This window comes from Anser anser (genome assembly GCF_964211835.1).
Source record: "Anser anser genome assembly, chromosome: Z".
Taxonomy (NCBI): Eukaryota; Metazoa; Chordata; class Aves; order Anseriformes; family Anatidae; genus Anser; species Anser anser.
In genome coordinates, this window is record NC_139723.1 from 68,653,594 (window position 1) to 68,668,658 (window position 15,065).

At 41.0% G+C, this 15,065-nt stretch overlaps 1 protein-coding gene and 1 long non-coding RNA gene across 2 annotated transcripts in view; one reads left to right on the forward strand and one right to left on the reverse strand.

Moving 5' to 3' along the window:
- MAP3K1 (mitogen-activated protein kinase kinase kinase 1) overlaps nucleotides 1-549 on the reverse strand; it is a 60,018-nt gene extending 59,469 nt beyond the window's left edge. Inside the window, exon 1 of the mRNA XM_083816949.1 lies at nucleotides 10-549. Coding sequence (XP_083673075.1) covers nucleotides 10-518 — 509 coding nt within the window. The 5' untranslated portion in view covers nucleotides 519-549. The remainder of the gene's footprint in view (nucleotides 1-9) is intronic.
- LOC310889469 overlaps nucleotides 13-15,065 on the forward strand; it is a 17,010-nt gene continuing 1,957 nt past the window's right edge. Inside the window, exons 1-3 of the long non-coding RNA XR_014576577.1 lie at nucleotides 13-152; nucleotides 940-1,372; nucleotides 6,554-15,065. The exon at nucleotides 6,554-15,065 is cut by the window's right edge and continues 1,957 nt beyond it. This is a non-coding gene — a long non-coding RNA (uncharacterized lncRNA). The remainder of the gene's footprint in view (nucleotides 153-939; nucleotides 1,373-6,553) is intronic.

Consider the following 15,065-nt stretch of genomic DNA (forward strand, 5'->3'; position numbering starts at 1 on the left):
TCACCTCACCTCGCGGCGAGGGGAGGCTCCATCATCACCCTCCTCCTCCTCCTCTCGGCGGCGGGCTCGGCGGCCGGCGGCGGCTCGGTCGGCTCGGCGCAGCGGCTGGGGGAGGCGGCCGGGCTGGCGGGGCCGGAGCGCGGCCCGGGCAGGTAGTGGAGCAGCAGCGCGTCGGGGGGCTCCGGCGAGGAGGAGGAGGAGGAGGAGGAGGAGGAAGACGAGGAGGAGGAGGCGGCGGCGGCCGGGGCGGCGGCGAGGAAGAGGGGCGCCTCGGGCAGCCGGTCGAGCTCCACGCTCCGCACTTTGCGCAGCTGCTTCCGCCGCCAGTCGGAGCGCTGCTCCCGGCCGCCGCCCGCCTCACGCAGGGGCCCGCCGCCGCCGCCGCTGCTGTTGCTGGCGGCCGCGCTCCCCGCTCCGCTGCCGCCCTTCGGGCTCCCGCAGGCGGCGGCGGCGGCGGCGGCGGCCGCTTCGGCGGACAGTCCCGACGGCGAGGCGCGATTGCCCGCCGCCGCCGCCATTTTCTCTGGCGGGTCACATCGGGCTCACGGGGATCGGGTCGGGGCGGGGGGGCGGCGGGGGGGGGCGGAGAGGGGGGGGAGCCAACGCTCCCCTCCGCTGCGGAAACGGCGCTGTCTGCGCAAACGGCGTAGCGGGGAGCGGGCGCCGATTGGCCCCGAGGGGCGGGGCGGCCGCCGGTAGGTGCGGGGGGGCGGGGCCGCGCGTAGCTCCGCCCCGCCCGCCCCCGCGCAGGTGTCGGCCGTTGGCGGGCCGCGCCCCGTGAGGGGAGGCGGAGGGGGGGGAGGCTACCTGCTCCCGGCCGTGAGCCCTTCTGGGCTCCAGGCGTTCCTCGGCTTTCCCTTCAGCGACAGTCAGGGTGGTTTGTGCCCTCAGCACAACCTAAACCACGTTTCTTTAGAGTATCTTACATTTACTTTGCAGAGTTTGCTGTGTGACCCCCCAGTACAACACTAAGCAGCTTGACCGTGATCCGTAGTCAGGTCGATTTGCTGGGATCACCGCTTTGATCTGAAGAACTACCAGGGCGAAAAGTACCTCCTAACAGAAACACAATCTTTCTCAACATTCATGATCAGATGCTGACCTAAACATAGCATCCTTTCTGGAGGATGCCACAAGCATATTAGAAGAAAGAGTTATTTCCCTCCAAATGTACAAGACAAAAAGCCCAAGGAGAGTGTTTCAAATGCTGCTCCATATAATTGCCGATTAATATCAGCACAGTCGTGGCCTCAAGGTCACGCTAAGTGAATCACTCAGATGGTCTGTCAAGATGCCACATTGCGGTCGTCCTTATGAAAGTTTTCCCAGTGAAGGAGGCCGTGCAAAAGTCAGCTGCGTTCATTGTCATCTTGTAAGTAAGGTACCTCTGGGATAAACGGGTCATCTAAATATCCTCCTGTAATCTGCAGCTCAGGGTTGTACAGTTAAAGAAAGAGAGGTTCTGAGTTTCATAAATACAGTATTCAACAGTTTTCTTGTTTAGAGTCTCAAATGTAAGTAAATTAGGGACAGTTTTCTGCAGGATTCCTAAAGCAGGCCTTATTGTCACGGTGAGTATATTAGTAAGTGTGGTAAGAGCAGAGAAAAGTATTTGTTTTGTAGAAGCAGGAGGCGATTAGTTGCATGCAAATTCTGAGGCAGATGGTTGAAATGAACTCAAATTATTACCAGTTGTTGGCAGTGTAACCTGCATGTGCAGTAGTTTTCAACAGGAAAAAAACAACAGTGCACAATTATACCTTTTTTGTACATTCCTTTGTGCCATAAAATCACATTCACAGAAAAACAAACACACTGCATTTTTGAAGTATTCTGAAAAGAAATAAAACAACTTTACAAATGTACTAAATGCAGGTCACATGGAGAATAGCAGATTTGAATAGCAATCACTTGGTTAGCAAGGGATAGAGAGAAGAACAAAAGAGCAAATCTCTAATAAAACTAGATCTGGGAGATCCTTTGGTCTGACAGAATCACAGGGCACAGCTCTCCCAGGTGCCAAGGCTCCAACAAAGCCTACAGGAGAAGGAAACTCAGGAAATTTGAGGCAAAATGTCAGAGTGGACTGGGGTACTGAGGAATGTACATGTGCACTGAGGTGAAATGGTTTCTGGAAAGCAGCTGAGAAAAACAGGACAAAATGTGAAATCCAGGGGTAGTGTGAGGCACCTGCATGCAGACAAATGCAGTCACCATTTGTCTTAAGACATGGCTTTGCCGTCTGAGTAAGGCCTGCACTAGCAAGACTTTGAGTTACTTTTTGGGTAACAAGCAAACCTCACTATTTATGTATTGATATAAGGCATGCCTTATAAGGGCTGTTTATCCCCTGATTTTTGACTAAAATCCAACTAATAAATTACGTTTGGCTGTGATACTTATATTTGTCCCATTGTTTCGAATGGATGTCTCTCCACTCTGCCTTGACTCGGGGAACACAGTGGCAAATGAGAAGACACCTGCCATACCACACTCCAGAATGCTAGATAATGTTATGCCTGTATGCAACACAGATTTATGTACAATAGAGAGATACTGTGTGTCAGGTGCTTTGTTAGAAGTACTAAATTCTGAAATCATTAACCGAATATTCAGAGGTCTGTGTTTTCTTGTGATCTGCTCTAAAATACCCTTTTTTTGCATTTAATGAAGGAGTTGACCTGATTGTAGAAAATAAAACAAAACAACAAAAACAAACCACCATAAAACTTACTAAAGAACCCAGAAAGATATTGAGTTACCTCTTGCACATATTCTTTCTCAGTCTGTCACAGTGCTGAGTTCCAAGGTTCCAATTTAGAATACAGTTGTGGAGGGTAACATGAGACTTTTAGCAGTTTTCAGTGGGCCAGTTTCCCCTAAGTCATAAGTAGCAGCACTCAGGGTTTGTTATGAAACAGAAGCCTTTGGCCTCAAATTAGCATCGTGCAACATTTGGAACATCAACTGTTGTACACAAAGAAAGTTCTGTTTGGGAACGCACTAAGTTTTTGCAAGCCAAGGAGTTTCCTTGTTGCATAAAACCTGTAACAGTGTCATGAATAACCAACAATTTTCAACACGCTAGAGATAGGAATCTGCCATGCCTCTGAATACATAAAGTAGGCATCATCATCCACAAACAGAATAAATATGAGAGATTACACAGTCCATAGCTTCTGGTCTTGACTAAACATGCAAAAAGTGCTATAATACCATATACAGACTAGATTCTCCCTGCCTTATTCTTCTGTGTAGAAATACTTATCCCCACCTTGATCTTCCATTCATTCTTTCCATTGTGAGAAAGGGAAAGCAGACCTGCTCCTGAGCCATAATCCTTTCCTGTTTATTCCTCTGTGTAATGGAGAAGTCAAGCAACTAAATGAGGACATAGAGCCTGAGGTTCTTTTCATTCGTGTTTCCACAGACCTGCTGAGAATATGCTGGCATCTCTCTTGCCTTTAGAAATGCTTTGCCATCTTGCTGATGCTCACTTCCTAATGTAACAGGTGTGCCTTTTAGAAGCTATTCCGCTTAAGAAAATCAGGATGCTATATCACTTTTCAAGAGGGAGAAAGCCGGGGAGAAACAAAATCTGTTACAGGGATGTTTCTGGCTTCATTTCAGATGCTGGGAATGTCTAGTCTTACTGTTACTTATTTTTCTTTTTAGTTTACCTATCGATTTCAGCATTGATTTCTATGCAAAATGCATTTAAAGGTTTCTTCCCTCACATTTCCACTCATGCACAACTGAACTGTTAAAAATATAGTTTGGGTCCATAAAACGTAAGATTACATCTTGACCTAGGTATCGAACACATTATATAAGAAAATTGCTGTATATACAACCTCCCTTTTCTGCCAAGGGACAGTTCTCTGTTTCTGAATGAGAATTAATATTTCTTCTAACAGTCCTATACTGTCTAGCCATGTTCGCCAGAGTTGCCAGTTCTCTGGTTGTAGCGTCTACTGCACCTTCTAGCGGGAGGTATCCCTGCCCATGGCAGTGGGTTGGAACTGCGTGATCTTTCAGGTCCCTTCTAACCCAAACCTTTATGTGATTCTACGGCCTAGTCACGAACTGGCAAACGTTTTGGTCTATGCGCTATGTGATCCAAAGTAAAGAGGTGAACTGTTCCTAAAGAGTTCGCAATCTAAGTATGACAGACAGACAAGAAATGGAACAAAGGTAGACTACAGTCCTTGTATAGCAAAAGTCTATCCGCTGCCTTAAACATTTTTCTTGCTATTTAGTACATTTTGCGTAAACTACTAAAATCAGTTCTATTTGTCATCTCAGATATTTTTTATAGTATTAATAATTTGACATCTGACTTGGATATTCTTACTGGCTGTGCTATAGAGGATTTTTCTGACCTCAAATAAGTCACCGTCCTTTAATGGCCCAAATTTTCCCAGCTGTAACAGGCTAAAATATTTCCTTGCCTCAGGCGTGACAAAAGGCTGATGGATTTGATATTATTGAGCTTCCAGGTGATCCCTTGCTTACAGGAAGTGTACAATGAAGTAGGCAAGACCTGTTAAACCTCTTCTCATACAACAGTTGGGAACAGGTACCAAAATTATTGCAGCCATCAGCTCTTTTTCTTATATTCTTCCAGACTACTGAATTGACAGCCTAGCTCTCACCCTGATCAGCACTTACATCTGTTTTAAGCACCACTATCAGTTCCCTCTCCCGTGGAAAACAACTGCATTATTTCAGACTATGGATTCTAGCAATAGCTTCATTTTCCCTAACTCTAAAGCTACTACTGGTGGTCACATCCCTTTCAGTTTAGGCACTTATTCTGTTCTGTGAGGCAAAGGCACAGGGAATAAGCACAGCTGTTAATACACCGTAGAAGCTGTCCCGTGTTGGAAGCTACATATTTCCAAATTATTACAGAACAAATGCAAGAGTTTTAATGATATTTTTGTCTCTAAGGTCAATATGGGTACCTATTGAAAGGGAGCAAGAAAGGTCAGGATGGAAGAAGGACCACTTCCTCATTCACACCAAAGAGGACCCTGCAGTTATTCTTTTGCTTTGCCTGCTACTCTTTCAGCAGCAAATCATACAGTACCAACAATAAACTGCAGTTACTGGACGACAGTAACATGACAACAGCATAAACATCCAACCAACAGCAAACACAGAAGTGAGGCCAAGTTTTCTTGGTGTGTCACAGCATGGCTGTGGGCTGTGAACCAACAGTCTTGCATGATGGGTATATTCAGCACATGCCACACAAGCTGTATGAGGATCCTGTAGAAGAAGGCAGACTAGAGGGACACAGCTTGACAGCTGCCTCTCTGGATAATTGCCTCCCTTAATAATGACCAGACAGGGAAGGAACTGGCAAGAACACCCTCCATAGAGTACCCTGCTTGCTTTCTCCAGAGCCAGGGCATAACTGAATAATCATTTCTGGGTACAGGAATGGCATCCTGCCTGGCACATTTTCTCCTGCCTTTTTATTTCTGTTCATTCCACCCGGCCCCTCTAGTAATGCTGTCTGTATGCTTTCATTCATGACGGCTAGCAGTGGTGGCAGTGCTGTTCCTCTTCATAAATCCAGCAAGCACACTTTGCCAAGGCCCTCACAGCTGTCAGAGGGAACAACAAAACTCAGCAGTGACATTAGTGCCTGGTTCATCATATGATCCCTTCATGACAAGCCCGTCAATTTTCTGGCACCAAGGCGGAAATAAATCAAATTTCTTTTTGCTGTAATGGTGGCAAGGAGTCTACAGACCTTAAATTAGTTACGGGATCTTTTATGTCTAAACAGCCAAATCTTTGTTATAGCCACCTTTTAGAAAAGGTCACTTAGTATTTTTCATAAGCTCTTAAGTAAGTTTTTCCCTCTAGCAGTTACAGTAAGACCAACACTACTTTCTTGCTTGTGTGCAAGTGGCAATCCCTGAGAGCAGTGCTTCCAGAACTGCTTGATCAAGGAGTCCCAAGCTACTGTCTATATTAAACACCCTTTAAAGTCAAAGATGATGTGGACATGAGATCTGTTTTATTGCTAAAAAGATTTTACAAAAAATATGCTATGTATTCCACAGTATAAACTTACTTCTTGAATTTGTTTGCTGTTCCTGGGGTTCATTTATCATTCATAGAGCTCTTACAGCCCTATACCATAGCTTCCTTTGTTGCACCCAGTTCATTTACATTTTTATGATGTTTGTAGAGACTAATGAATCTCACCTATCAATAAATCATAAGTAAATAAATCCACTGGTTTCTACATACTTACCTTCCTTCTGTTAGATACTGAAATCACAGAAAATAGATGTACTAGATGATCATCTTTGACATCCACAAAGTTAATTTGCATGTAATATAAATTTGTGCATATACTGTAAATATATGTATAATACATATGTGCTTCTTCTCTAATAGATTTTATATATTATATATACTTTGCAATTTTAATGTTTATGATTTCATTTCACCTAGCTGATTAAACCTAGAAACATTGTCAGGGTATGAAACTGAGCTGACTTTACTTGCTCTGTGTTTTCTCTCTGAAAAGCCTTGAAAATCTAAGAATGACCTAGAAGACGCTGTTTGTGTGGATTTGGGGGAGAGCATTAATATAGCTCTTGATGAGGTAGGATACATCATTTATTTTGACAGATTACCTATCTGCCTCTTTCTTTGTGGTTTAGGCCAAAACTTCAAATTTTGAACAAAAGCGTACAAGTCTCAAGAACATAGCTGACCGCCTGCTGTTGAATATATTGACCATGTAAACCACTTTCTGTGAGTTGTGTAACAGCTTTTCAATAACAGTGCCTTAATTGAGTTTATCATGCACAGTATTAACACTGCAAGTGTTAATATGTCGCTATTTTCCCTTGAGTTTTGTTAGCAAATGAACACAACTGAGCTGCCACTCCTAGCTTCTCATCCATGACACAAGATTTGGAGGTGGTTTTATTTACAGATGTTAACGCCAATTTCATTATATTAGCTTCATTAGGTAGTCTTTAACATCTTAATCATAAAGCTGTGTGAACTATCTGCTTTATGTTAAAAAGAACAATCTTTTAATTTATATCCAAGATAAGAACTTGTATTGACATATAGATATTAGGCACAGAAGTTGTGAGATTATTTTTGTTTGCTTTATTTAACCAGAACAAAGGATCCTTCTTAGGGTGGTAACGTACCTTTCAGTCTACAGTAAGAACTACTGGAGGCCATTTTCAAATAACTTCTTGCACCCTGTGGATCATACCATGTGTATTTTAATTATGGAAAGATAATAAATGTAAAAGTAAAACATGGGATGAAGAAGCTAAAAAAAGAAAATAATGCCTCCTTTTATTTTCAGCTTCCTGAAACTAAAACTTCCTGATTTATTCCCAATTTCCTTTACATATTATAGCTCTCTATGTTTACTATGAATTGTGGCAGTATATACTCCTTCTCGCCCCCCCCCCCCCTTTTTTTTTCAGTGAATTCAGACTTATTTGGTTTTAATCCAGTGAAAGAACCCACATATAATTGCGGCAATATTTTATTTTAAGTATCAGAAAAGCTCAGTTCTCCGTTAGTTAAGCTACAGGGAGACATTAAAGACCTTGAGCCATAAAAAAATGTACTTAAATCCTAAGAAAAGATACTTTTATCTTCATATATTAGAACAGCCTCATAGTTCTGTTTAATGGTTCCTTTATTCTTTTATTCTACGGATCAGATTTTAATAGATAGTCATCGACTGCATCATTAATCAGTAGACATTCCTCTCCCTGAGTAGTAGAGTCCCTATTCTTTTCCTCATTGCCAAAAATCTCCTGAGATTTTCAATGCTCAGCTTTGGTTTTGGGGTTTGAGGAATCTTCAGCTTCAAGACAACAGTCAGGTATATATTTCTGTAGCAAACTGTGTGTCCACCAGAAGCTTCCCATTTAAATTTTAAAAGATTTGAGTTGTGAGTAAAGTGCTATACCAGAGCCTAAAAATTAAAGAACATCACAGCACATCTTTTCATCATCCTAATCTATCCAGTCTTTGAAGGAAATTGAAGAAAATTATCACTTCTGAAAAATTTTGAAGGAAGAATGTGGCCAATTTGTAGTACCTGTAGAAAGACAAAAATCTTACTTTTTAAATCCAGCATTTCTCCTAAAATGAGTGGTTAAAGCAACTCATTTATCTCTAACATAAAACAAAGGTATTCCTCTAACTTGTGTGAGCAGGTCTGTTAATTGGTCAATAAAAGCAAAAATCTTTGCATATTTTTTTCCTGAAAATTATCTTTAGGTCTTACTTTTCATTTTAAAACTGTTGCTAATGACAGCATATTAGAAAGGCACGTAACATAAACTCCTGTCTCCTTCCTCCTTCCCTCTTTTTTTAAAGTTCTGAAAGAAGAGAAGATAAATTCCAATGCATTTTGATGATGTCATGAAAGCCAAAGTTGCAGCTATGAAAAGCAAACATTTCTATTTCCCTTGCCCCCAACAAGGCATGAGATAAATAGCTGCTATTTGGCATAATAAGGGTTCATATGTGAGACTTAGACTACCTTTACAAGCCATTAATTTGTTTAAAACCGTAGCCAAAAGTAGATTTGATGTCAGATGCATGTTACAGAACTATGTTGAGGGTGTTTGTTGTCTGTGTTGGTACATGGAAAGACATTCCTACCACCTTATTTTAGTAATGGTACCGCACCAAAGACAACAAAAGCTGTCCTGAGACTGAAGTGTATGATGCTTTCAAAGCGGGTTTGTTGTGAATGTTCAGAAGGTCGTAGGTCTGAATTCCACTGATGTCTCACATTCTAGTCTAGCTGCAGAAGATGGGAAAGTATGAATGAAAATTTTGGTAGTAAGCCCAAGCTTACTATATGATTTATTTTGGCGTTCGTTGGTCTAGAAGAGGAAAGAGGAAGTTTTGAAATTGCAGAGAAGAGACAAAATCTGCCCACTTCTCCTTAGCACTGCAATCTTCAGCTAAGCTTTTGTAGGGCACCAGTTGTGGTCTGGTGCCTGGGGAAGGATGTTACCTTCCCTGCTAAGGTTCCTGAGTCCATCTCAGGGCTCAGGAAAGCAACATGTTCCCAAAGCCCTCTATTGCCTGGACCCCAAAATTACGGGTTCTGGATCTCATCCCTGTAAGAAGTTCAAGTTTGAAAGAACCTCTTAAAAAAATTAAAGGTATTTTTCCTAATCAGGCAAAGATAAAATCAAAATACTGTGTTTTGCACCATGTGTCTAATGGACAGCATGTGGCATTTTGCATTAATGTTGGTGTGGATGTCTATCTACTTAACCAAATTGTTCATTTTGAGGAAAACTGTTAAGGTTGACCTGCAACTTTTACACTGCCATTCTTTGAACATCCAAACTTTATGTGGATGACAGTACTTTTTAAAGCACAATTGAGCGTAACAACTTGCCATCACACAGAAAACTCATGGCCTAAGCTGGATATAGGACGAGACCATCTGCTCTAGTCATCAGGCACAAGCACATCTCCTCTTGGAGAAATGATCGAATCATGGGGCTTCCATGTCATGGCTTGGGCTGCCTCTTTGCCTCAGCAATAAGTATTTTGAAGAGAAAGATCTAACGTTTTGTTCAGTGCTTCTTAGTTGAAATGCCATTGATTGCAGTTAAGATAGGTTGGCTAGACACTGTTTCTCTTGGATTCAAGCATTTGAATAATCTTACTGGAATCCTTACAAACTCATCTAATGCAGAATATGTTCAACTCTCTTTGTTGCAAGCCCATGCTCTTCCCCTTAAAATTAATAGAAAATCATCCAGGATTGCATTAATTCATCCAGGCCATTGTGTTCTACTTTACTTTCCTCCTGTTCTTATTACAGTCAGAAAAGAAAGACATTAATATTTTTTAGCCTTAATAATTTTTGATAACATGATTAGAGAAGGAGTTTTGTGACCATGTCACAGTGAATCACATAGCTTTTTTGCACTTTGGGAACATCCACAGAAACTGCAACTCCAGTCACAATAGACATTGGACAATGGAGAGAGTTGAATTTTCACTGGGTCCAGGTAGTAGAAACCATGACAAAGGGAGCAGGAAGTCTGCAGAATAAAGAGGCTGCGGTGGTCACACCCTCCTCTTTGTTGGCACTGGGCTCAGCAAAAAGCAAACTGAGCTGGCCAAGAATGAGTTGATTCAGCATGCGCTGCTGAAAAGGCTCTTAAGCTGTTCCAGACAAAACTATGAGGAAGGATGACAGCGACAACACCATCTATCCTTCAGGCTGAGTTCCCCCCCAGGCTTTGGACTGCTGCCAAAATGAATCATCCCCACTTTAAAATATACTAGGAAGTCCATGTCTGGCACAGGTTGTTCCTTAGTTCTTTTTATTTGTCCTCCTGCACAATCTATTGAAAGTTGCAAATATGGTTTATATTGCTGCACAGGATGACACATGGGTGAACTTCAGGTGAAAAAAATGGATCTCGTTTGCCATTACAGTCACTTATATAGAATGATCCCACATTAAACTGAGAGGTGGTCAAAGCCAGTGAGAACTGGTTGTGACTGAAGTGCTTGCTTCAGATAATTTTGCTTTGCACTGCCTGACCTATCTACAAATACATTCCCTTTCCCCTGTACTTATTGCTTCAGGCTTTTGCTTTGGTTTTGCCTGTACCACAGAAGTTGTACTGATTTAACTGAATTGGCTTCTAAAGGATTTTTAAATCAGAGCAATGTCTTGTATGAACACTCAGAGCATCACTGAGTAATTCCCAAGGGAAAAAAAAAAAAAAAAGGAAGTAAAAAAAGATAAAAAAAACACTTTCATTTAGTATCATCAAAGTCTCTCGTTTATTTTTTTTTTTTTCATCAATAGATCTCAGCATTTTATAAAGTAGGTCACTGCCATTTACTCTGTTTCACAGATGGAGAACAGATGAAATTGTTTGCCTACTGTGGGCAAGTAGAAAGCTGGGAATAAAAACCTGTGTCTGCCCAATTCAGTGTTTCAGCCACAAAGCCGCATGGGTTTTCCAAGTTGTCCTGCTGTGGATGTGCTTTGAGGATCACATTTCTTCTAACCTTGTAATGATGTACCAGTGATTTATACTGATTACAGAGTAATCAGAATCAACTCAGAGAAAAAAAAGAAAAAAAAAGTTTTATTTGATTCACTTTTAAATGTTTTTATACAATGATAGCTTCTAATAGAGTCTCCATCTCTAAGAACTTACTTTTTGCCAGTGAAATTGGTATTGGAAGCATCTGTAAAATGCCTGGAGGCTCTCTCCCCCATTGCATTAAGGCCATAGGAAATTCAACCCAAAGTTTCGTTCAAATGATCAATATACCATCCAGCAGCCAAAATATAGCACTATAGCAGAATAGAAATAAGCCAAAGTAAGAGCACACAACACATTTAACAAAAACCAATAAAAATGATTGATCGCATAGCAAGTATAGAAACATCACCCCACTTTCCATCCTGCCTTCAGGATGCAGAGATAAATTTAGCTTACATTTTCAGTGAGGCTGTACTAACACTGAGCTATCAGGTACTGGACTGCTAGCAGGGTGGTTTTTTTGTTGTTTGTTTTTTTGTTTATTTGTTTTATGCTAAACCATCTTCCTCTGTCACTGGAACAGAATACAGGGGTGCAGCGAAATCTCCATCCTTGGAGGTTCCCAAGGCTCAGTTAGACAGCACCATAGCTGACCTGATTTAATGCTGGCAATAGTCCTGCTCTGAGCAGGAGGTTGGACTAGATAACCTCAAGAGAGTCCTTCCAAACAACAGTTCAGCAGTCCTGCAATTTTATACTTGGTGTGAATGCAATGGGTCTTGCATTTGGGTTGGCTTGTAACATCTGAAAAAGCCTGAGAATGGATGATCTTGCATAACTGCCAAGTTAGTAAAAGTCATGATCTAAGAAAAATAGAAATGCTTGATTTGTTACAGTATACTGTCTGTTATAGTAGGAGAAATAATATTCAGTGTCTTTTTTTTTTTTTCTGGGGGTGAGGGCAGGATTAGCTAACGCCAATATTATACAGAAGGACATGCTGAAGCAATTTATGAATAGGTCACGGTCATTAGCACAGTTTTACAGATGAACAGGTTGAGTTCTTCTGAGTTCTTGTTGCAAATAATACTTCATCCTTTTCTGGATTCTGGTATTCTTATTTCCCCTTGGGAAAAAAAAAAATGTGGGAAAATTGAAGATCAGCACAGGCACTGTGATCTGTAACCATTTTCTTTGTCCTACCCTTTGTCTAGTACATTTAAAGGCTACCAAGTTGCCAGAAGGAGACTAAGATGGGTAAGGAACCACAGTCTCATTTTATCATCAATACCTTACTGGAACTGGGAAGACAGTTACTTTTTTTTGGTCCGAGGGAAAAAGCGAGAACAAAAGAAGATATAACATCCATGTTATATGCTATGTGGGGCATAGCTAACATGAAGCTACCACACCATTTTTACATACATACCCATGCATTACTGCTAGTTAGAGCCAGCAGAAAGAGTTAAGGGAACCATTTTCTAACCGGAAGTCTAATCACATCCAAAACGGTGTTTGGCACGGTTGTTCGTCTGAATTTCATTTGAGTAAAGGAGGCCTTTAAGGATTCTGATAAGGTGTAAATGTCCTGTTCTGTCTTCTAAATTATTTTTCCTGTGTATTTTAAGTTATTTATTTTATATTATAATATGTAAATTAATCACACAGCAATTAAACCTGAAATGAAACATCTCATCCACACAAAATACTTGTGTTGATTTCAGGTGAATTTTTGCTCAGATTTTTCACATGAAGTGTAAAAAAAAAAAAATCAAATTCAGAAGTGTGCCCAATTTTGAAATGAGAAAATCCTTTTGCAGGTGGAATACCTTTGCTCAGGTCTGTTACTTGTCAAGTTCACAAGATTCTGGAGATCACTTACAGACAAGTGAAGTCTTGGCTCCCTTTAAGTCACAGGGATTTTTTACTCTGACCACAGCAGTAACCTTTGGGCAAAATCATTTTAAACCAGATGAGGTGCTTATTTGGAAGCACCTAAAATATACTCAGTTTCAAACATTTCTATCTATCTCCATACAACTGCGACCAATCTTCGTGTATTGCTCAGTTTTCCCAGAGCAGTTACTCAGCATGATGAACAGTTGTTGGAGCAAAAATAAATCCAAATTAGGATGGGCATTTATCAAAGCTATTAAAGTTATTTTGCTTAGAGAGAAAGCCAATGGTATTTATTCAGTGTCTCCTGATAAGCTCATTCACAGAAAAATATCTTACTAGAAGAAATATGTGTGCATCAACAAAAAGTTAGGAGCAGACAACTTTAACATGCATACTTCGGAATTCTCCTTAAGCATGGATTCATTGTGGTTGTTTTACAGTTCTAGAAGTCATCACCTCAGACATAAAAAAGTAACAAGATGCTAAGATGAAGACATATTGAAAATTCTGGGATTTTTGTGCTGAAAAATAAAATGATATACATAGCAACAGATACATATTATGCATTTTTTCAAGACTGTAAGTCAAAGACTTTTTGTCACTACAAAAATAATATTTAATCTTTTTAAGTAACTGCACATAGTAACCTCAAAGGAAGAACACTTTGGAAACTGTCAGCTCATGAATTTGACATGGCTTGATATATCTGAAAAATATTTTGAAATTATTTCGGAAGGGATAAGGAAGTGCAGGCTTTGTGACAATGTATATTTAAAGAAGAATGCAGTACAGGAAATGCAGATATACGTGAGGAAGGACTTACCACAAATAAGTATTTGCAGGAATAGGCCATGGATTTATAACTGTTCACATTTAACTTTTCCTTAAGTGTTGGTCCATGAAGAAAGCTATTTTTTTTTTCATTTTAAATTTAAGAAACTTATGTTTCTTATTAGTGTCTTTTACTTAGTTATTTAGTTAGTTTGTGTTGTTTTGTTCTTGTTTTTGTGTTTGTTTCTTTTCCATGCACAGTGGTGGTTGTTTTTTTTGTTTGTTTGTTTTGTTTTTCCACTGCATAAAATCCAGAAAGTTTTGGAAGAATAAACCTCCAAACATTGGCACTGGAGAATACATATATTCTCCTTTTTTAGCTTTCTGAATCACAAGCTGTGTCATACTCATATCCTGCACTCTGATCTGGGTTATCGCTGTGTCCAAACTGGATTCCCATTGCACATGACTAATCTGTTGGGAGCAGATCTGTTCAAGACATTACCAAATGTCTGAGCCCAGCAGCTTGGTCTCAGCATCCCAAAAGTTTCTGTCCCCACAGTTGTGCCTATTCTGTCTCTTCTATGGCTTGGTTAAGTTGAAGTTATGCAATGACCCTGCTTAAAATCCCAGCAACCTCTGCCAAGAGTGCTCATTCCCAAGCAGATGAGGCATGGCTGAGGATGGCAACTCAAGCCACTGCTCTCCAGACAAGGATTGCTGAGCTGCTCACAGGTCAGCTGCCCAAGAACTGCAGATTACAAAGTGGCATCTACCTTCAAATCTTGCTGTATACTGCACTGTTTCAGCAGCTCGTTCATGTGCATCTCAGCCATCCCTACAGCTGGGGAGTGGGCCAAGAAAATTGTCAATAAGTGCCTTGTCAGCTATCCTGAGGTATGCTATTTCCCCTGGTGAATCAAAACCTTTTTTAAAGGTCACTCTTTTTGTTTGTTTGATATTTTTTTGAGTCAGATTGTAAGCACACTGAATTTAAGGAACAGCCACAGCTACAGCTACTGGCACAACAGAGGAGACAGCTGCTTCTGGCCCAGGAGGCAGCAACAAGGGGCATTGGCTGATAACCTTTAAAGCTGCATTATCTCTTGACAAGGTCCTGATGTACAGCCACAGCCCGACTCTAATACAACAATGACGTTTGGTCTATTTATTGCCTATATATGTACTCAGTCATTGCTATCTACAGGAAGATCTGCCTTGCTGTCCCAACTGCAATAACGTCACCTTCTGTCAGATGGGTTCTACAAGCATTCCCATCCTCTGCAGATCTTCCCAGTGAAAACCTCATTGCTGTCCACAGCATGTGTGTGCAAAGGATAGCAA